Source organism: Panthera onca, chromosome C1 (assembly GCF_046562875.1).
Source record: "Panthera onca isolate mPanOnc1 chromosome C1, mPanOnc1 haplotype 2, whole genome shotgun sequence".
Classification (NCBI taxonomy): domain Eukaryota; kingdom Metazoa; phylum Chordata; class Mammalia; order Carnivora; family Felidae; genus Panthera; species Panthera onca.
The window spans coordinates 87,184,964-87,207,021 of NC_138346.1; the positions used below are offsets into that span (position 1 = coordinate 87,184,964).

The following is a 22,058-nucleotide window of genomic DNA, read 5'->3' on the forward strand; positions in this document are numbered from 1 at the left end:
ATAGTGTTGCTATTCTCTTTGAGAGTTTTAAGTCTACCACTTTGAGGCAAATGAATTTGATTGTGAATGTTCACATACTTGATATCTAGAGGACTTGTAATCTATTGCATCAACCCTCTCGGGACTGCTTTATTCAAATGCTTTTGGACATTTGCTCTCGTGACACTCTTTTCCAAATATCTGACTTCAATAGAATACACATTTAGCAGTTCAAAAAATGGTAACGGTGACTCTTGGGTGATATTTTTTCAGACTGCATTTATTTAATCTATCCATGAATGGAGAATACCAATTATATTTTAGTTTTTAAAATTTCAGTTGTACCTAGAAAAGTCTCACGTAATATAAGTAAAAAATAAATTTAGTTGAAATTGTGAGGAATGATAGGAGGAACTAGTTTCCTTAACCAATAAAATTCCTAAAATTAGTGATAGACATTTAACTATAAGTAAATAAAATTAGTATTTTGTGGTTACCAGTTCAAAAAAAGAAAAAAAAAAAAAACCTTGGACAACTCTTTTATTCAGAATATTTCTAAATATAAAAATTCCTAGTTTATCTTTGCTCAAGGAGGTCTTTCAGTCTAAGTTTTCATTTGGTCTCCATGTTTAAGTAAACTCAGCAAAATCTTAGAAATATCCCTAACAGAACTTAACTCCCTACATTAATTTTCAATTTATCTAAGAATTCAGAAACATTGATTTAAACAGATTCGGTTAAGTAAATCCATGCCATCTACCTTTCTGACCCCCCCCCTTTTTTTTTTCAAATGAATGCAAGTACCATCCATCATGAGTAACTTGACTTTCTATAAAAGTAACAGTTCATAAAAATCTGTGAAACTACTACTGGGAACAAACAAATTAAACAAATGACAATGGAATATAATAAAACTGCTGTTGTCCTTCTCTGGTGGAAGAATTTGCTTCTTCTATGGGACTAATACATCTTGCAGAAACAATTTTAAATAATAAGTAACATATGGATTCAGCTTTTATTATTCTTCTAAAAGAAGACAATTATATTTATGTGATAAACTGTTCAGTGTTAGTAGCATGATGTTTACATTACTGGTTACTTAAATAATCTTTGACATGCCCCTATGTGGATCACTAGCCTGCTTCTCTTGAAATCCCTCTTACAGTTTAAGTCCTGTCTCTTTACAATGGCACTCATGTGCCCTTCAGCAACATCAGGAGTGTGGCAGAGGTCTACAGGACACCAGCAAAGAAAGGGTTCTTGTAGGAGATATGGCCAAAATGTACTCATCTCCTCTCCCTTTCCGTACATCTTCCACCTGAGTCCTCTTCTAACTCTGAAGAGAAAGCTGGGACTTCCTGCGTTTGGTGGAATAAAAGGGAAGCCACCTTTGTGAAAGGAGTTATCAAATTGGTGTTACCTGTGGAAAGTTTTTGAAGTATTTATTATCCTTACCTTAGTCATTGGCAAGTAGGTACAAGACACATTTTATATTATTTTTAAGAAAGAACTTTGGGGGAGAACAGAGAGACCCGTGGACATTTGTTGCCTTCCACAATTCATCTACAGATGATTCATAAAAGCAGAAAGAAGTGTGTCTCCACATCTTTCAGTTTGACTGCCCCCCTCGCCGACATAGTCGTTTCTGAAGGAGAGAAATGAATTTCCAAATTGTCACTTTGGCTCACTCATCAGTTGCTGCTGTGTGTTTAGATAGCACTTGTTAAAAAGTGATGCAGTTTGCTCTGCCGCCTTGTGCTTCTGTAATGAATCTCTTGCAGACTATCCGTTGGGGGAGTATTTACCAGTGCCCCTCCTCATTGCCCCACTGAGTGAGTTGAATAATTCTAATAATCAAAGGCACAAAGTCTGCATCTAGTTTGGAAATGAAACCATGGGTAATTTTCAAACGTGGTGCCCTCAATTTTTGATGAACTGTCACAGAAACAGGAATTACCACAATTCAAAAATCCCATCCACTAACGGACCAAGATCAGCATCTGTGGATGATTTCTTCTAACCCACTACCCTCAAATTTCCTTCCCAGCCCCCCTAATAAAAACACACCCCTTTGCCTCATGCTTCCAATTTAGTGCAATCATGCCTCTTACTGGCCATCGCCTTGCAGGACACCAGCTGTCAAACACAGAGATGTAAGGTACAGGAGTTTGAAATAGAAAGCCTTATGATGTAAGAGACATGCACGTCTTATGTCAAGTCCACTATTAGACTCAAATGGGACTGCTCAGCATGTAGGAACAAGAACTCCCCTGCATCATAAACACTTAACATGAAGGAATGCTAAACGGCAGTTAGCGCTTTCCAGAGTCTTTAGATACATAATCTAACCTAACCACCTAACTACTGTGTTTCCAGAAAGAAATGGCCTGGCTCTTATATCTTCCAATCCCCTCCCCATCAATGAAGGGACTGGGAAAGTAACTTCAATCCAAAGAAAGTTTTAAGGAATTGTCTTTGAAGATGAAAGTTGTGCTTTTCCAAAGATTCTGAGAATGTGAACTTGGGGAAGATGCCTGGGGGCCAAAATGTGCTATTTCCGAGGTTGGAGCAGCTCATTTCATGTACAAACTGCATCTTTTCTCTTTGCAGTAACTCCTGCAAGACCCAATTTCTCACACCACTTCTGCACTGGGCCTTGTGTCAGGGGGCAGAGGCAAAGGCGAGACGGGGTACTTGCCCTATGGAATTCGGGCTTTTCGAGCGAGAAGGTAGAGACAGGCAGATAAATGAGTAAATGACTGCACGGTACAAGGGCTATGATTAAAGCATGGATGAAATGGAGGGATACCAAAGGAGGAAGGGAGAGGTTACCTCTGTCTGAGGGATTTAAGGACAGTTTCAGAGAGATGATGATGTTTTAACTTGATTTTGACATTTAGCTTGATGACATTTTGAGGATGAGCAGAGATTCGCAGGTGTTTGTGCTGCTGTGAGCTGGAAGTGAATTCCAGGATGGGGCGAGGAGGTGCGCAGTGGTGCACAGCTATGCTCTAGCAAGCACAGCAAGTTGCTGGTTTGACACCATGAGCGCAGTTCTTTGTAAGCTGAAGCTACGGAAGATTTCCAGGTTGTCCAGCCTTTATGGTACATGGCGATACATGTGGCTTGGCTCCTGCATCTTTTGGCTTTTCGTGGGGCCAATTCGTTCATCAACTGTGCTTGAAAACACAGGCTCTTTTAAAACATATCTAGGTAAGTACCTAGCACATAGTAAATAGTCAATAAACATTAGTTATCATTATCTCATCATTATAAAGCATCCATTATGTCACAAGCTCTTTTCTGGGCACGTTGAGGGTAGAAAGTATGGAATAAAATAAAATCCTATCGATAAGGATCTAGATGCTTTTGGTCGGGGAGATGTGGCATAAGCGCATGAATTAGTGTAAAAAGAAAAATAAATATTGTATTTAGGATTATGTACCAATATATATGTAGTGATATGAGAAATTCAAAGCTAGAGCAATGTATTTTAAGGCATTAATATTGTCACATACACATAACAATGTAATAGGAAGAGTAAGGAAATAAACTGAATTCATCAAAGGAATTTGGAACTTGAGTTTTGAAAAAAGGGCTAAGCCAGGAAATTGCATGAAAACAAAAGACCCAGAACATGGAAGCTGTTGGCACCTGCATGTCATAGAGGTGAAGGTAAACATACCATTTTCTGATTGTAGCAATAATATTCACTCCCAAGAGCATAAGATTCATTTTGGGCATGGGTTGAAAATAATTGGATGTGGTCAGCTTCTGGAGAAAGTGACGAACTCTGGAGAAATTTATCTGGCTTTGGTACTAACAGATAACGGGAAATCTTTAGTTAAATTTTGTCTTTTCATTTTCTATTTAATTGCAATGGCACAAATCTCGAAAGAATTGACATATTGAATATTTTGAATTGAGACAATTTCTTTTATTGATCTATCTTTGCCCCCCCCAATTAAGTCACTACTAAATGAAAATGAAATAGAAAAAAAATTGTGAGTTTCTCCTCTAATTTTAGAATATGCTATAAACTTAGTTTGTTGGTCCTATTTTCAGATCATTAAAAATTTAAGCAAGGTTGAAAATAAAAAGTTTTTTGTGAACTCCCAATGTTCTTTCTTAATAAAACTAATAAATGGAGGGAGAAATTCTGGGTGGGCATGTCAGGGAAAAGCTCAAAATCTTAATTTTTGCTCACTTAATTTATATTTTTAATGTGCATTTATTTTTGAGAGGGAGAGAGCACGAGCTGGGGAGGGGCAGAGAGAGAGGGAGACACAGAATCCGAAGCAGGATCCAGGGTCTGAGCTGTCAGCACAGAGCCCAACGTGGGACTCAAATTCATGAATGGTGAGATCATGACCTGAGCCAAAGCAGGATGCTTAATCGACGGAGCCATATCCTGGCATCCCAGTCTTTGCTCACTTAAAATTACACCCTCCAAAATATTTATTAACAAGAAATCAAGCTTCATCCTCTATTTAAAAAGTTGCCTCTGACACTGGCTGCTCTAGGCAATCTGGCTGATACACTTCTTATGGTAGCATATCCTTTGAACATTCCTTCTGGAAATGGGGGTGGTTCTGCGTTACTTCATTTATTCTTTCTGGTTCAGTTTCCCTCATGATCACAAGCATACTTTTCTGAGAATGCTGATCTGAATTAAGGGCGTAATCTACATCCATGGAATACACATCAAACTGATCCACACAGAGACTAGAAGTAATGGATCCAAACTCAAATAGCTAAATACCGTCAGTATTTTCTCAAGGAAAAAACATCATAGGTCAGATTCAAACAGATTCAGATTTACCAAGACAGTTAGTGTTTATGATTTGAGCCAGCTACAGGTCCTCTTCTAGCAAACTTGTGTTTGAATTAGTTTCCCATTCAATGGCAAATATTAATTGCAACTTTACACTCTGATTTAACCATCCCTGAGAAGTCCATGTACTTAGATGCCTCCTATCACATTTTAAATGCTCTCTTAAATATTCAAATTATATAATTATGCCTAATTATGCAATACATTGTATTTGAATACAAAATCATAATACACTTTTGGCATCATTGTCATATTACAGCATTTGCCTTATTATGCTGTGGCATTTTGAGTATTTTTGATCAAACAGTATAAATGGAACAGGTTTTGCATACTGAGCATCTTAAAACCGACTTTAAAGAGATTTACTATCAATGCACATTTTCTGTTCGGCTGGAAAAAATAAGAACTTTGTAGTGTGTATTATGAAATGTTAAATATTAATACTATTTAAAGTTAATGGTATGCCAAAGAATATGGCTAATAATACATTATACAATTAAATGCCTATCATATTAGCTCATCTATTAACAAAATAAAACAGATTTGAACAGGAGGGTTCTGAATCATGTTTTTTTTAGCAAGGGTTGCCCATGTGTAAAAGCTAAATTATTTATTCAATTTTTAAACTGCTGGATGCGTCAGTTTGCAGTTATTTGCATTATATTTGAATGCTTTGTCATGTGTTTCTGATACAACAAAAACAGTTTTCTCTTTTTGTATCGAGGCATTTTCTCCTGCACAGATGCCACTAACAATATCCAAAAAAAAAAAAAAAAAAAAATCAGCCAAAAAGCACCTTCCTCTATGTCTGGAGAATCACTGAAGAGACAACAAAGATCTCAACACCACTGCGTCAGACCCTTTGCTAAACCACATTTGTTATCATGTCTTAAACTGGTTCCCAGGTACATAGTTCTGCATCATTGTTCTGACCTTTCCAGTTTTTACCCTGCTTGTCCAAGGTTAAATATCTTATATTTCATCATCTATGTTGTAATTTTATATATCTTGGTCCGTGGATGCTTGTAGACCATCATGTGCTTGGCTTAAAGGATAGTTTTTCTTTTCTTTTCTTTTCTTTTCAGTGTTGGTAGCTTAAAATACCTTGAAAGCATGTGGGTTTTGCTTCTAAAACATTTCAAAGATTATATATTAATAGAATGCTGAGCACATGTGAGGGCCCATGCTTGTGTCTGAGCAAGCTAACCAACTTAATTGGGAAGCAATTACCCCTTTCCTGAACCTATCAATTACAGCAAAGTTTACGTACATCATCTCCCAAACCAATTATTGCTTGTTTAAAAAAAGCCCCCAAACCCTATGCAATGAATTCACCTAGAGAGTTGTGAGCATGTTTGAGGACTGCTTGAAAGTAAGAACACTGCTTGAGTGATGCCTGGCATCTCTCCCACACACCAATCTTCATGACATGGCATTCGTTGTCTTAACTGTAAAAGTTCATTTAATCATTGTAGAGAGCATCTTATTTCTGGACACAGCGTGCCAAGTTTTCTTAGGGGAGCGTTCTCCTTCCTCTCTCCATTTGTGTGCCCTGGATGGGACTCTACCTACATCTCCAATATGGAGCATGTGACCTTCATCTCAGCCAACCGGCTCATCATACTGTCTTCGCCATAGTGGTTGATTCAGGGATATTGGTAATGACTGAATTTTGGTCATTAGGAGCCAAGCCTGTTGGAAAAGAGATTCCTGATGAACTAGAAGCAGGGACCATGTTGACCCAGAGATACTGCAGTCATTTTACACCATGTGGAGACTAAGAATGAAGCTAACATGCAGCAGAACAGAACTGACAGCTCAAGAGAAGCTGAGGTTGTTTATGTCCCAGAATTTAGAGAAGCTTAAATATTGGCTGCTTCTTGAATTTTCCAGATTTACATGAAAAAAAAAATCAAGGACAATTTAGATAGGCTTTCTGTCCTTTGAAATCAAGAGTTCTATCTGATTCACCTGTACTTTTTATTTACTATGTTGTTTCCTTAATGGTGCTGACTTTTTCAGCCTCTGCTTTCTCATATACCAAAAGACCAAATAAAGCAAACCTCTCATTATAATCTGTGATGAAGGGGATTATATTTTGGCCGATATAAGGAATGGGCTGAGAGCATATTAAAAGACAAGAGACAACTAACTTGAATATTGAGATTTGGTGCAGATAGTGGGTTTCATCTATTTTTTTCAAAATTTGTCTTAATGAAAATAAATCTCCTCAATCTGAGCCCAAACTAAGTGAAAGTAAAGTGGCAAGACTGTGGTTAGATGTATCATTTTAGTTTTTCTCTATTTAAGGTGATTTGCTTTTCTCTCAATGTAGTTCTATGCACAGTGAGACAATACCTTGATGGACAGAAAGGTGGTGTTCATGGTCATCAGCTGAAGTCATTAACATCTCTTTTGGAGAAGATTATTTTAGGCTTCTTGTCATTCCAATGGGAATCAACTCAATTATATATGGTTCACATAATTAACAAGAGTCAACTAAAATAGTCTAGTCATTCCTTACACCGAGGGAAGAATTCAACTTGTGGATAAAACAGAGCTAGTCTTGGTAAAAGGGTTAAGCAAAATGTGGCTTTTTAAAATCTAACTCATTGTCAGAGTCAAAGCTTTTTCTCTTGAACTTCCTAAGAGTCCTTCTGAGTTCCTCATTCGTTAGAATATATGCTTCTCCTCTTCTGTCTGACTCTTTCAAAACTTCCTGTTCTTTGCTGTATCCCTTGGAGGTAAGCTAGGTTGTATGCTAGTCTTCCTGACAAACAGATTTGTGCTCATATTTCTTAATGTGTAAGCCTCCTATGATACTTACATTCTAATAGTCAGATTTTATTTATTTCGTACCATAATCCAGAAACAGAAAGTACGTGGCATGTGCCTATTGAAGCTTTTTCTTTTCCCCCCAACAATGCCTATGCCATACATCACTAATGGATGACAGAACTCGCTCTCCCTTATTGAAAACAATGTTTCAGTGTCCATCTTGACCTAACTATCTAACCAGCTACTAACAATCAACCATATTTAGTATAAGAGGTGAAATGATTTGCCTTTCCTGCCAGATAAATTTCCTGATAAATTTCCAGATAAGTTTTCCTGCCAGATAAATTGATTTTCTAATTGTGGCATTTCGGACATACTGAAGTGATGGTGGGAAATTATTTTATATGTAAAGAATTTCCTTCATCAGCACATAAGCATCCACCTACACTGCCATCAAATCAGGTTTGTCCGTGAGTATTTTAAACATAGTTAAATAAGAGATATAGATTTGGGTGTTACTGAGCAGTGCTTTTTATACTGTCATTTGAATATGGATGTACTCAGTGACCTAAGTGAGTTTATGTTCCACCTCCTCCAGTTTAGATTATTTATAAAATAATTCAGGGCACTTCTTTGTCAAAATAACACATTCCATCTAGAGAAGGCTAAATCAAGTACTCTAGTCCCTGCTTCCTTTTCCTTCCCCCTTGCCCCCAGAATAAGACTATTCATATGGAAAACAAAACACAGGCACTATTAGAACAGTATCATCTCTTATTTACTTCACAAAACAGAATACAATATGGGTTGCTGTGAAATACAAATGAACTGTAATCCTCATCAGGTTTGGAAATAATGGATTCAGGCTAACATTTCCAGAAGAAATATGAAGGCAGTATTCTAAATTTCCTATTCTTTCCCAAATGAGTTTGCACAAAATGTGTCGCTAAGAAGAGTAATGTGCCCATCACATAGTGAAATTTCCCACTTGCAAAATGAAAATGAAAAGTCTGCATTTTAGGATGGCGTATTTAAACACATGCACCATGCTGTTTGTACAGTGGGGAAAACAAAGCTCCCCCTACTGGAGCATAAAAAAGCCTCCTCTCTTTCCTGCACCCCATGGCTCCGTCATATGCAGGAAGGCACAGAAACATATAGTCTTCCCATTATCCCGCACAGAATCCTGGTTCTCTCATCAAAACATCGCATTTTCCTCATTTCAGTTAATTAAAGGACAGCTGGACATTTCGTTACTGCGCCAGTCTCAGCTCTGTCTAGTTGAAGTGGGGCATGTAAAGGTCTTGGTCCCAAAGACACTTTCACCCGAAACAAATGGTTTTAAAATTCATGCCTCTGATGGAGAAACTTGAAAAAGAAGTAAAAATAATCCTTACAGTGTGTCTGTACGTGTGCTGGGTATGATTTTCACAACACACAGGTACATATATATATATATATATATATATATATATATATATATAGGGAAAGTGAAACTCAATGGAAGAATACACACACACACACACACACACACACACACACACACACAGAACACGGGCACACAGGTACACACTTTAAAGATTTTAAAGATTATTTTTTATTTTTTTCATATATATTATATATATTAGATAGATAGATACAGGAAAGAATAAAAACGTTGCCACATGACTAGTGAGTTGTTATTAATGGTTGAATATTAGCATTTATTGGAAAAATCTCTAGACATATGAAACTCAGTATGTATCTATTTTACTCTATACGCATAAAAAGCCAATGTAAATGTGAAAGGTTTAGACACTTAGAGGTAGAACCAAATTAAAGATAGACTGAGAGGCATAACCAAATTAAAGACAAAACTAATTTTCCCATGTTAATATATGAGGCAACATGTTTTATCAAGAGGGCAAAGGGGTTTATGATGAAAAAAGATTCTAATGAAAATTTTCTTCCGAAGAATTTCTAAGCTTTCATAATTGAAGTGTTTGCCGTCTACAGAAACAAACAAAAAATCTGCAGTTAACCGAAATTAAAGATATTTCTTCCAATTCGAGAAAGATAGGGGCATGGATGGACGAGGGGGACATTAAGCATGCTCCCTGTATCTTTTCAGGGTTTTGATGTAACTCATGTGAGCCACTCTGGGGACTCTCTCCTCTCCTCACAATCAGGTGGGCAGCCTTTAACAGCAGAGAGATAACAGACAATTGGAACAGTTCTTGCCTTTGAAATAGGTTCAATTATAGTTCACAGCCATTTTCAAGATGAGCCTCACATTTTCCCTCTTTTTTTCCTTTTTGAAATGAAACCTGGGCATGATGGCTCCTTCTGAATCAGCAAATAAATGATGCACTTGAACACTGTCTTTCCAGTCTCTCCTCATGTGCAAGACTAAGCAAATGCCTTGCTTCAAGAGCAGTTTTAGACTCTGTATTAAAGAAGCTCTCTGGGTTTAGGCGTTGGAATCCTGGTCATCAAGCCTCCCGTTTCTCAGGGATCTGGGGCATTACACTCACTCTGTTCTGAAAACAATACTGATTGAATCTTTGACCAGATGATTCCAAACTCTGAGGGGTGTATGAGGTGAGGGGAGTGTCTGTGTGCATGTATGTGTGGCTACAGAAGGAGAGATGGTGCATCAAAGATGTTCTTTGCCTCTTTTCTTGTACCCTTTTATGGGTTCAGGTTTAACAAATATTCAGAAAAAGTTGTTTTGGTATAGCTGTATAGTCTAGACACCATCCTTCACTAGAACCTCCACTGTTCATGTGCATTTTCAAAGAAAATAATACAGTCACAGATTGACAGCAAGCCAGACTTCTTTTTTTTTTCTCCTTTCAATCCTCCTTTTATAAGACACAAAATACAAAAGATGCAACTTTTTCTAGAAGTGGACGAAATATGATTATGATCTGCAGTGAGTAGGGGAAATATACAAATCAGATCTGTCACTTGTTTCCAACAACTAGAACTGGGTTACCTCTGATAAAGGAGAGTGCACCTCTAAACCCACTATACTAGGTATGTTGGAACCCATAAAATTTCCAATTACTGCTTCAGAATTTATTGTGCACATATGGAAAATAATACTTGTAAAACAGAAAGGGGTTTGTGCCTTGTGCTGTCAATACTGTGAAGGATGGGGTGATTATAAAGCAAATTAACAATACTTTTAAATGTGCATTCACTTATCTTTCCAATTAAATCCTTGTTAAACAACTGCACAGACAGTAATGGCGCTTCTGCAAAGCACTGATCAAGACAGTTTTATTGTAATTTTTACTCGGCAACAATTAATCAAGTAGGCATTTTCTTTATTATTAAATTATTTAGTTAATAAATATTCTCAATTGGCCAACATATTTGTAGTTTGCATGTTATTTTTGATTTTCCTACAGTGGAACATATTTGGGAATTTTTCCATTTTCTAGCAAAGGGACCATTAAGGCATGTGATTTTACAAATTTCTTTTCTTTATAAGAATAACTGTGAACAAGTCCTTGAAACTTTAAACCATTCAAAAACCCTATTTCAACCATTTTATTTTGTAAGGGATGCAAACACATTGCTTTTAGCAGATAAGAAATGAGAGATTTTGCTTTAAGGCGTCTTTCTGTTGGGGTAAGCAAGAAAATTAGCATTTTAGAAGTTCATTAATACCAGTTACAGACTTTTGAGTCAGGAAGCTGCACTGTAGTTAACGTTTTCTTTTCATATCCTAGTGAAGTGAATAGTACCTGAATATTATTCTTCTATAAACACACAAGATGGTATAAATTGAGAAACAGATAAAGATATCTAGAAGTATGTTTTCCATTTTTGGATTTCCATTTTTGTAATTTGGAGATTTGAATTTATCTAGCTAGTATACTTCGCTTTTCAAGTCTTTTAGCGGTTCTTTATATGGCCTCTTGTGTTTTGTACCTTCCAAAAATTTTTAACTAGGAGGAATTCCTAGGAAATCAGATTAGTAATGAGGGCAGATACCTGGCTTTAGCATTCATGAAGACTACATTAATTCAGAAGTGAGAATAAACATATGAAAGATACAACAGTTTCTTGAGTCATAAAAAGAAAATTTCAGGCAAAGGCTAGTTTTATAGTTAGACAAATGGTGTGATTTGAGCTGGGTCAACATTACTTTTTGAAATGTCTTATATAAAAACTTGATATCCTCACTACTGTTCTGATTATAGAAGGCCCCTTACATTATACTTCCCAGGATGAGAAGAGAGCATGATCTAATATACTCAGATTAACAGAGTGTCATCTTGAGAGAAGACCCTTGGTAGATGGGGGCGATAAAGTCCAGTGGAAGGCAAGGGAAAAGGGAGAGGGAGAGGGGGAATGGAGAACATGGGTGCTATAGGTCTGAGTGTGGAGAAAGTAGGTTCATTAAGACTCAACATCTTGAAGGTGTCAGGTGTAAGGACAGAGTGACCTGAGAAGCTCCAGAAGCACTCTTTAATTGATAACTGAACCCAGTTTCAAGTCACCTAGATCTCTGAGGACAAAACTTATAATGCTGCCGCCGAGGCACACATTTCTCCTGGCTGAAATAACAGGGCCTATAAGGCGCTTGCACACAGTGGATGTGATGGCGAATCCAGAAGCAACTGTGAAGTACATTTCACCTTCCAGCACTTAATGGTTGGGAAAGGGAGTGAGATACAGTGCAAAATAGATGAAAATCAGTATTAAACCACAGGTATAACATGCTATGTGAAGAGAGTAGGAAAGAAGCTAATTCCTATTGAGATTTATTCCAGGAATCGTGTGATTTGTGTTGTTTCCCAATCAGCAAAACCAGCAATGGTGTACCTCTCACTCAGAAAGACAAATATGCTGTTCCTTCCATTGAAACCAATGAAATAATTATGTACATACTTACTCCAGTCCCGCTGGTTGATGGGACAGTGAATCCCAACAGAGTTCAAAGAAAGAGCAAAGACAGGTAAGAGAATACTTGATGGCTGTCAGAACATGGAAGGAACAGATTAATAAGAAGGGACAGCAGCGCACTCACTAAGGAAAAATGTAGCAGGGAGAGAGGAGGCCACAAAAAGACAAACAGTCTGGAGAAACGTCAAACATGAGATGGTGAAACAGTAAGAAAGACTGTTATTTAGGCAAAATGATTCCAGTGGGCCCTTTAGAATCTTACAGACATTATGTTGAGCAGACTATTGGATACCCTGCTCACCCTGAGTGTCCCCAAGATGGAGACCAATTGTTGAAAGAGTATAGCTAGGCTTTGGTTCCAGCTTGTTTCTAGATTACCACGAGACACATAGTGCCTTCTTGAAAGATACGCTGAATGAACAAATGCAACATTCAGCTATTCATTTAAACTCATAGGGACTTGTGTTCTTCTATGAAGTGGATAGCTTTCTTATAAAGATCTAGGGAGTCAGCACTTAAAAGTGCTTTGGAGAACTGAACCTTCTCTTGGCATGTCCTTCTCTTAAAGAAGATTCACCTAGTTCCCTAAAACAAATGTCTTTTCAAAAGTAATTATGTGCTAATTGTAGGAAATGAGGAAACAATTGAGAAAAAAAGATAATAAAAATGACCAGTACCTAGTCTTAACATATTATGCATTTATGCATTCTTGCCAATGTTTTGGAAACAGAGTTCAGCAATGCCTAGTAAACTAGTCCTTTTGAGACTCATGTCTAGCATGTAGAAAATGCCTCACCTTTTTGAAGGAAATGGCTCAACCTTGGACCTAATCAATAAATTAATTAAAACGTGTAGAGACTATTGGGTGTATGATATTCTTTGAGGTAATATAGGACAGAAGGTCTTAAAAAATATGAGCTCTGCTCTTTAGCAGTGTCCAGTGTGTTGAGAAGATATGCTATGTACCTAATTTAATGTTATATGACACACATATATAATAATATTCATGATAATTACGTAATAATAATATATATCAATTGTATAGTAATAATAATGTGATTATTGTGCATTGAGCAGTCGAAAGTACAAGCATAGTATTTGAAAGGAATTCCTCTAAATTGGGGTAATCCAGGGAAAATGTGAGTGATATTTAAATAATCCAAGGAACATATAAGATTAGTCCTTTATCAAATATTCTTTACTTAAAAAAACCTGTACATATCATTTGATTACGATGGTTGTCTCCATTAGGATGGGTCTCAGGGACATAGTTCAATAGAACTTCCATTTCTATGTGGTGTAGCATTTTCCAGTGTAATGTAGTCATTGTCTCATGTTGATCGCCTCATTTCAAGAGAATGGACTATCTTCCTTTAAAGATAAGAAAATTGCCCTGGGGAGAGTAATGACTTGGGCAGGACATCACAGCTAGTAAGAGGTCATACGGAAACTGACCTTGGGTTTCTAACTCCTGAGCCAGTGTTCTCATTGCCCCTTACTGCCTAAAAAAGAATGGTTCAAAGAGGCGCACGGAAAATGAGACAGATTGGGATATGCAGTTTACCTCACAGAAATCATTTACCATTATATCTTCACTGAACTATTGTAACAACCTCCTAACTGTTTTCCTGCTTCTACTCTTGCCCTCTGAAATTTATTCTTCTCATAGCAGCCAGAATGATTAAAGACAAACACATAAATAATATCAGATCATTTCCTGATTACTATCCCTCCGACACCACAGTGACTTAGAATGAAAGGCAAAACTTCTCATCTTCATTTACAAGGGCCTCACCGGACTGGCTTTGCCCATCTCTTTGACCTCTGTGCCCTGATTTCACACAAGCCCTAGTTCCTTGGCACTAGTTTCCCTCTGCCTGCTCTGCTTTCCCTCACATCTTTGCATGCTTCTCTCCTTCCGATCAGATCAGGTTTCCACTCAGATGGCTCCTTTTCAAAGAGATCTTTCCAGACCATCCAATCTAATGACCTTCCCTCTTATCTTCACCAGTTATTCTCTATTACATCACTATCTTGATTCTTTTTTTTAAAACGTTTATTTATTATTGAGAGACAGAGAGACACAGAGTGTGAGCAGGAAAGGGGCAGAGAGAGGGGGAGACACAGAATCTGAAGCCGGTCCAGGCTCTGATCTGTCAGCACAGAGCCCAACACAGGGCTCGTACCCACAAACCAGAGGATCATGACCTAAGCTGAAGTCGGATGCTTAATCGACTGAGCCACCCAGGCGCCCCTCACTATCTTGATTCTTGACATGACTTATAAGCATCGCATGTGTTTGCTTATTAGCAATCTCATTGCACTAAAATTACACTCCACCACAGCCTGATCCCCTCAAATTCTCCTCAGTACCTAGAAGGGAGCCTGGCTCATGGTAAGTTTTCAGCAAATAATGCTGAATTACTAAATCCCTACTTGAAGTTTTCCTTCGGCAACCTAAAGCTGTATTTTATTCTTTAAACGAATTTTGCTCCTTTCTTAATTCTTCTCATATACTTTGCAGTTTGTGTTACTTTATTTGAGTCACAGCAAGAGCAGGGCAGTCACTCACAATCTGAGCCCGAGGTGCCCTTAGGCAGACTGATATGGAGCTGGAAGAGCTTTGGCAACAAGCAGTGGCACTGAGAGGGATCAGACTGGAAATTCACATAAGCAGGTGACAGTCCTGTTAACACGGTCTTAGCACCACTGGGGTTTGGGAGTCATCCATTGTTCCCTCAGACCATCTTTCTTGGCCTAATGAACCAGGTTGTCAGGCTGGCTCAGGTCTTCCAGCTTCACAGCTGCCTCCTCCTTTCGCCAAGCCTCTCCTGTGTGGTCCGTGTTGGACAGTCAGATCGTGACTTCAAGTAGAGGTGGGAGGTGAGGACAAGTAGATGGTTCATTGGACTGTTCATCGAAACTCTCAAATTCTAAAGATTTTCTTCTAACCATCACTGATCATCCACCATTATTCATTAATCATTCTCTTATTGAATCCATTCAGATTCGATAAATATTTATCTAAAGACCATTATGTTCCAGGTACAATGAGAGCTGAGGATACTTAGGTGACCAAAAACAAGCAAGGTCTTGCTCACATAGAGGTGCAGTAGAGAGGAGGGAGGGAGGCACTGAAGCAACAGACAAAGAAGCAAGGCAGTTCCAGATAGTACATGTTCTGAAGAAAATAAAACAAGACACTGAAGTGGCAAGTGACTGGGTGGGTAGGGTAGAGACATGTGTTTCAGATGTGTCAGTCTCACTGACGAGGTGACTTGAGTGTCAAAAAGAAAGCCTTGTCAGGGTCTGAAGGAAGCACATATCAGGTAGGTAGGAGCAAAAGCCAAGGTCTTAGTAAGGATATGAGCTTGATGTATCTGAGGAAGGAAACCAGGGTGGTTAGAAGATAATGAGGCAAAAGAGAGGTACATGGTGATATCAGAGAGCTGGGAAGAAAAGAATCTGTGAAGCCTGCAGATCCTAGTATTTCTTGCCAATTTACACTGAATAAATCACCAGACTTTTTGGCTATTGGATTAGAATAGCCATGGAAATACAGGCTCTGTGTCCATGTGTTGTGTTTGCTGCTGAAGTCCCAGAATCCTGCATGTTGCCTGCCTGGCACATAATAAGAGCTCTGTAAGTGTCTGTCAATGGAAGGATGATGTAAAAACTAAAATCATATTTTACGGAGTTGACCTCTCAGTTTCATATTGATCCTGATGTGCTTGGGACCCTCAGAAAAGAGGAAAGCTTACGGGATACCTGCCACTCCCTCCAGTGGGCCCACGAATGTGAGAGCATAAAAGACAATGTGTTTTGAAATCTACGTGTCTCTAAGTCATTCTGATTTTCATTTGAGCATTGCTTCAAAACCCCACATTTGTACATTTTGGACACTTATCTTCAGGATTTGCATGGAAACCTGAAAAAGTTCCTTGTTGGCCGTGCACCTGTTACTTTTCCTTTTTGAGAAGCAGCTTTGAGGTGATAAGAATACTTTTTTTTCCTAAAGCACACTTTTGTTAGAAAATGCTTCTAAACTACACAGAGAACTTGGAAAAGAGGTGCTAGATAAATATATGTGAGTCACAGAAGCTGAAATTACCAGCAACAGGGACTTCCTGTGTGAAAACAAAAACAAAAGCGTTTTTTTCAAAATTCAAAATTCAGAGCGTGGCGTTAACAAGAGCGATCATTTCATTGCTATTATCCAATACGGATTTTCTGTCTACCTGCTCATTCCCAACATTTTGGAGAGCTAAGCTGGCAAGCCAAGTTATACCACAGCTGCCAATATCATTCCTGACTTGCCCAATTGCTAACAACATACTTTGTGAAGGAAGAGTAAGTCATATCTCCTCAAACTTTGTTATATGAAGGTAGGAGAAGGGGACACAGGGTTCTAAACTCTTCATTTCTGTTCCATGATGCTTTTATCCAGTCTAAAATTAAATGCTCGTTTATAACAGTCTGGGAGAAAATCTAACATAGCTTGAGTTTTCTTTACTGCGACACCCAAGAAATGGAACACAATGAATGGAACACCCAAGAATATGTAACACAATGTATCAACATATATTGACATAGAGTGGGTTTGTATTAGAAGTTCATCATTCTCTTATTTTACTTTATAGGAACAGGTCTCTATTTAGCCCCCATACAGTATTAGGCACTTTGCTATATTGGGGAGACAGTGATGAATCGAACTTCCTACTCCTGATGAAGTCAGAGGCAGGTAGGAGTTATTTATTAAAAGGATCCTTTAAATGAAGTCTTCTCTTATAAAAGAGTTCCACAGACAGGACACCAAGAAAGTATAGTATTATAATGAGAACAAGTGGTTTGGATTCTTTGATGTTAAAAAGAAGAACATGTTTCTCGCCCCCCCCCCCCCCCCCCATGGTAAATTGAATCCAGGACTCAGCAATACATTCTTTGGAGTAAGTTTAAAATGGATTCACTGTCTGGCTTCAAAACATATTAATATTGTGGTCTTAGAAAAGTTACTTAATCTTTCTGAATTACAATTTTCTTGTGTAAATCATGTGGAAAATAAAGTTTATCTACCTTGCAAACTTTTATGAGGATGACAGCTAAGTCTAATTTTCCATACCCACCATACAGCAGATTCTCAATTAAATGCTAGCATTGGCATCATTTAGTTACATTTTTAAATATTATTTACTCCTTCATTTTTAAAGCATATCCTTAGGGAAAACATCTTTCCTTTTTGATTTATTCTAGAATCTACAACATTGGGAAACAGTTGTAGTTGTAAAAAATAGATCAGTAATTTAAATCATACTACTAACATACATGTGACATCTGTGGCATTTTTTAGTTATACTCTAAATTGTAACTCAGAGTTCATAAAAGCTAGTGAACATCATTAAATCAATCAGTAATCAAAAAGAAAACCTCTCATCATTAGAAATTATGTTAACAAAAAGAGTTCACAGTCTATTTCTGCCTTACTCAAATATAAACCTTGTACGTTTTATGGCTTGTGGGTCTCGTCTCCACTAGATAACCAGAATAAAATGAGCTGGATGTTGTGCAGGGGTTCCCAAACACGGCTATGCACTTGACTTACCTAGGGAGGTTTTCTTTTAAAAGAAAATACCTATAGCTTCAACCCCAGACTTTTTATACCAGAGTTTTTATGACTGGGTTCCCAAATCTTTATTTTTCAAAGCTCCCTACTTGATTCTTGGGGTAGAAAATCTTTATATGACCCTCAATTATCCCCTGATCCTTGTGTTTATGTCTTGTGTAATCCCCTCCCCTAGGGTATGGATAGGAACTGTGACTTGATTCTAACTATCAAAAGGCACCAAAGGTGATGGGATATATATAACCTTCATGATTATGTTACATAGGATTATAACTTTTGCTTAAGCTACTAGCCTCTCCTTTGCTGCTTCAATGAAACAAGCTGCCATGCTGTGTGATGGCCTATGGAGAGGTCCACAAGGCCTTTGGTCAACAGCCAGTAATGTTGAGATCTTAATTCCAACAAACCACAAGGAACTAAATCCTAATAATCATGTGAGATTGGAAAGTCCACCTGTCCCCAGTTGAGCCTCCAGGGTGAGGACCCATCCCTGGCCAACGTCTTGAGAGTAACTTTATGGGGATTCAGCTAATCCATGCCCAGACTTCTGACCCACACAAACTGAGAGATAATAAATGTGTGCTGCTAGAAGCAGCTAAGTTGGTATTAATATTGTTATGCAGCAGTAGAAAACTAATACAATTCTGAAATACAGTGTCAGCAACCAGTGATATCAAGTATAGTTAAGAGCAAAAGTAAGCTTGGTGTGTTTCCCCACTAGTTTTTAATTTTTACTACTTAATTCTGTTGGTGATGATGATGATTTATGATGACAGATTTTTATAAATATCCTCGGATATTGGTAGTTACATACCTCTGACTGATTTAATTTCTGGTGTCAATTGCCAAACCTACATGGCAAGACCATAATTAGAATTAAGAACTAAAATTTTGGTAGACTTCACTCACCTCTCCCATGAATCTGAAGCTACGCTTTTGGAATCTGGTGATTCCCAGAGCTTATTGATAAAATAAAACTAAATTTCTCTTTTGTGTCAAGGAACCCAAAAGTCCTATGAATCTGGCTAGTGAGACAAATCATTGGATGGCAAGCAGTCTCCAAAGCTGTTCCCTACTTGGTATTTCTTCCTAGAAAAAGAATCTTAATGCCATCAAAGAAAATCCAATCAGGTGGAAGTCCCAAACCATACTTGATTATTAATATTTAGTATCATGACTGTCCTAAGAAAACTAAGTTGCAGTGATCTGATTTCATCTAACATCTTAAAGTTAGCACTGAATATCACTTGGCTGATTCAGAGCTTTTAAAGCCCTTGCGTTTTCCTTATTATTCCCATTTTGAAAGTGAAGAGTTTGAGATTCAAAGGGGTTAAAACTGTTTCCATTAGACTAACAAATAGCTCAGAAGCAAGAGGCAGCAGTTCCACTGATGTTCACCGGGTGCTCTCTGTCCACTGGCTGGTCTCTGCCTCTATCTCACTGCAGCATTAGGTCAGCTTGTTATTGCTTGGCAGGTAATAAATAATAAAATATAACTCATTATAAATGGATGATATAATTTTGCTTTAAAATAAGTAGCCAGAATTTGTGTATTTTAGATACTAGAAGTATTCATAAAGTTGTTATTAGAATATTGTGTAAAAACTAGGGTGCCTAACTCAGTTGGGAGAGCATGTGACTCTTGATTTGCAATTGTAAGTTCAAGCCTCCCACTGGGTGTAGAGATTACTTAAAAATAACATCTTTTAAAACATAATATTGTGTAAAGACTAAAGACTATATAAATATACATGAATGGGAAGAGCTTACTGTTTTTACTTCTGTTCAGCATTATTTACTAATGACAGTACATTTTTTAAGCAGCTAGAAAGCAATACAAGCTTTGCCATCAACGGTCTTTGAGCTCCCAGACTTCAATGTAGCTGAAAAATGAGGTCTAAGAAAGTTTCCAAAGCCCTGAACGATGTTAGGGACTAGCCCTTTTATGATCAAGTGATCTTTTCAGCTTTAATGGGAAAAATAAATCATTGTTAAAAGATAATCTTGTCACATGGAGGCCAGAAAGGTGCAATATCAATGATTTGACTTACCGAAAAACCACCCTACAGAATGGGATAAAGCAAGTAACAGTTTGTTTTGTTGCTGCTGTGGTTGGCAGTCAGAGAGAAGCAGTCTTAAGGAAATACCTCGTTTTAAAAATAATAAGAGGGCAATCTAAACGTACTTACTAGAAAAGTGAATGGACTTGATACAAGGGCTATTTTATAAGAACAGAACTGCCAATTGTTCACTTCCTTTCTCTGTTTCCTCTTTTATTCAATTTTTGATGCTGCAAATAATATGAAAAGCACGGGGTAGCTCTAAACTTAATGCTTTGCTTGGCATTGTGGTACACATCTATATAAAAGTAGTTTAGATATAGTTGGTAACATGAAATTGTTTCTCTAATAGTTTATTTTCAATGGAGCTTATTCTTAGCATGTTCAAAATAAGCAAATTCATCTCTTTAAGCCAATGTTTAATTTGGATTATTATGCCAATAAGATCTGGGTGAATAAAGATATGCAAAGTGCAAGACTGTAAATTAATGGGAAAAAAAAAAACCTGTCTCCCATTTGAAACAACACACACGCACAATCATATGCACACACACACACATACACACACCCACACACCCAATTAAGATTCTTGGCCACGTAGATTTATGGCATTTATATATTTTGTTCCTCTGGGTGTGAAAAAGTGAAGGAGGGTGTCCCTAAGATTCTTCCTTTAAATTTTTTTCCTATATATGGAAAACATGTCTAAAATCCTGGTGGGAAGCAACTTCCTCCAGTTCAAAGAAATGGTTAGAGAGAATATTTGTTACTGGGTACTAAGAAACACCAGTCTGGAAAATTCCCACTCAGTTCTCCCCCCAGTGCTTCGTGGTTCTCCCATTGGCTCATGGGCTTCAGAAGCTTCATAGTCAATATTTTCCAAAAAGGATGCCAGTCTTTCTTGTCCCTTTTTTTAGAGAGTGAAAGAGAATATCTAAGTAGTACCAAAGAGCGTCTGAGCTGAATTTGGAGTTTGGGAAATCAGCCTAGATGGGCGGCTTAAACCAGAATGTTGATGTCAGGAGGAGGGGATGCAACCGAGTGAGATTTCCAAGACCCACTTTCAAAAGTTCTCAAGTCGGTTATGCAGCATTCTTAATGCTGAAGTCGGTCCTTTGCAAAAGTACCCCCATGTAAGAAAACCATCAGGTTATAGATCATGCTGAAGAATCAACACAGTGTCACAGGCTGGTGACAGGCTGACATCTCAGGTCATGGACCAGTTTTCTTTGGGGGATGCTCTCATAGAGGGTAAGAGTTGCATCAGCAAAATGTCATTGAAAGCTGTCACCAAAGACAACAAACGAGGCAGAGCACTGCTTATTCATGCACCGATGGCCCAGTAAATTGAGAGTTCTCAATGACTGCTGAAGGCAACATCAGAATATTGGATTAAAGTAGCTTCTTGGTCCAAACACAGATATGTAAAGCCCTACAGAGAATGGCAATGCCAGGCTTCTTCATAACTGTGATGTTCAGCAATTTCCTAGACATTTTTCTTTCTTGAACTATTTATTTTTTTTTAATGTTTATTTGTTTATTTTGAGAGACAGAGAGAGAGAGACAGAGGGCACAAGCAGGGGAGGCGCAGAGAGAGAAAGAGAGAGAGAGAGAGAGATTGAGAGAGAGAGAATCTCAAGCAGGCCCCTCGTTTTCAGTGCAGAGCCCTGGACGGGGCTTGATCCCACGAACTACAAGATTGTGACCTAAGCCGGAATTAAGAGTCAGAGTTTCAAACGAGTGAGTCACCCAGGCACCCTTCTTTCTTGAACTATTTTAGTCAAAGTCCTATGGCAGTACTTGTCACTTACAAATACTGGAAAGCAGGTGTAAACAGAAAGTCAGTAACAAGGACGTGTAGCATGAAGACTGATATCTGCTTTTATAA

The 22,058-nt window shown here is 37.9% G+C and overlaps 1 protein-coding gene across 4 annotated transcripts in view; it reads right to left on the reverse strand.

Annotated features, from left to right (window-relative positions):
- ARHGAP15 (Rho GTPase activating protein 15) overlaps positions 1–22,058 on the reverse strand; it is a 626,514-nt gene that overhangs the window by 177,078 nt on the left and 427,378 nt on the right. The window contains exon 12 of one of the 4 annotated variants that reach the window (XM_060623484.3): positions 1,634–3,798. The exons of the other annotated variants lie outside the window; for them this stretch is intronic. Coding sequence (XP_060479467.2) covers positions 3,641–3,798 — 158 coding nt within the window. The 3' untranslated portion in view covers positions 1,634–3,640. Of the gene's footprint in view, positions 1–1,633; positions 3,799–22,058 lie in introns of those variants that run through there. 4 annotated transcript variants of the gene reach the window in all.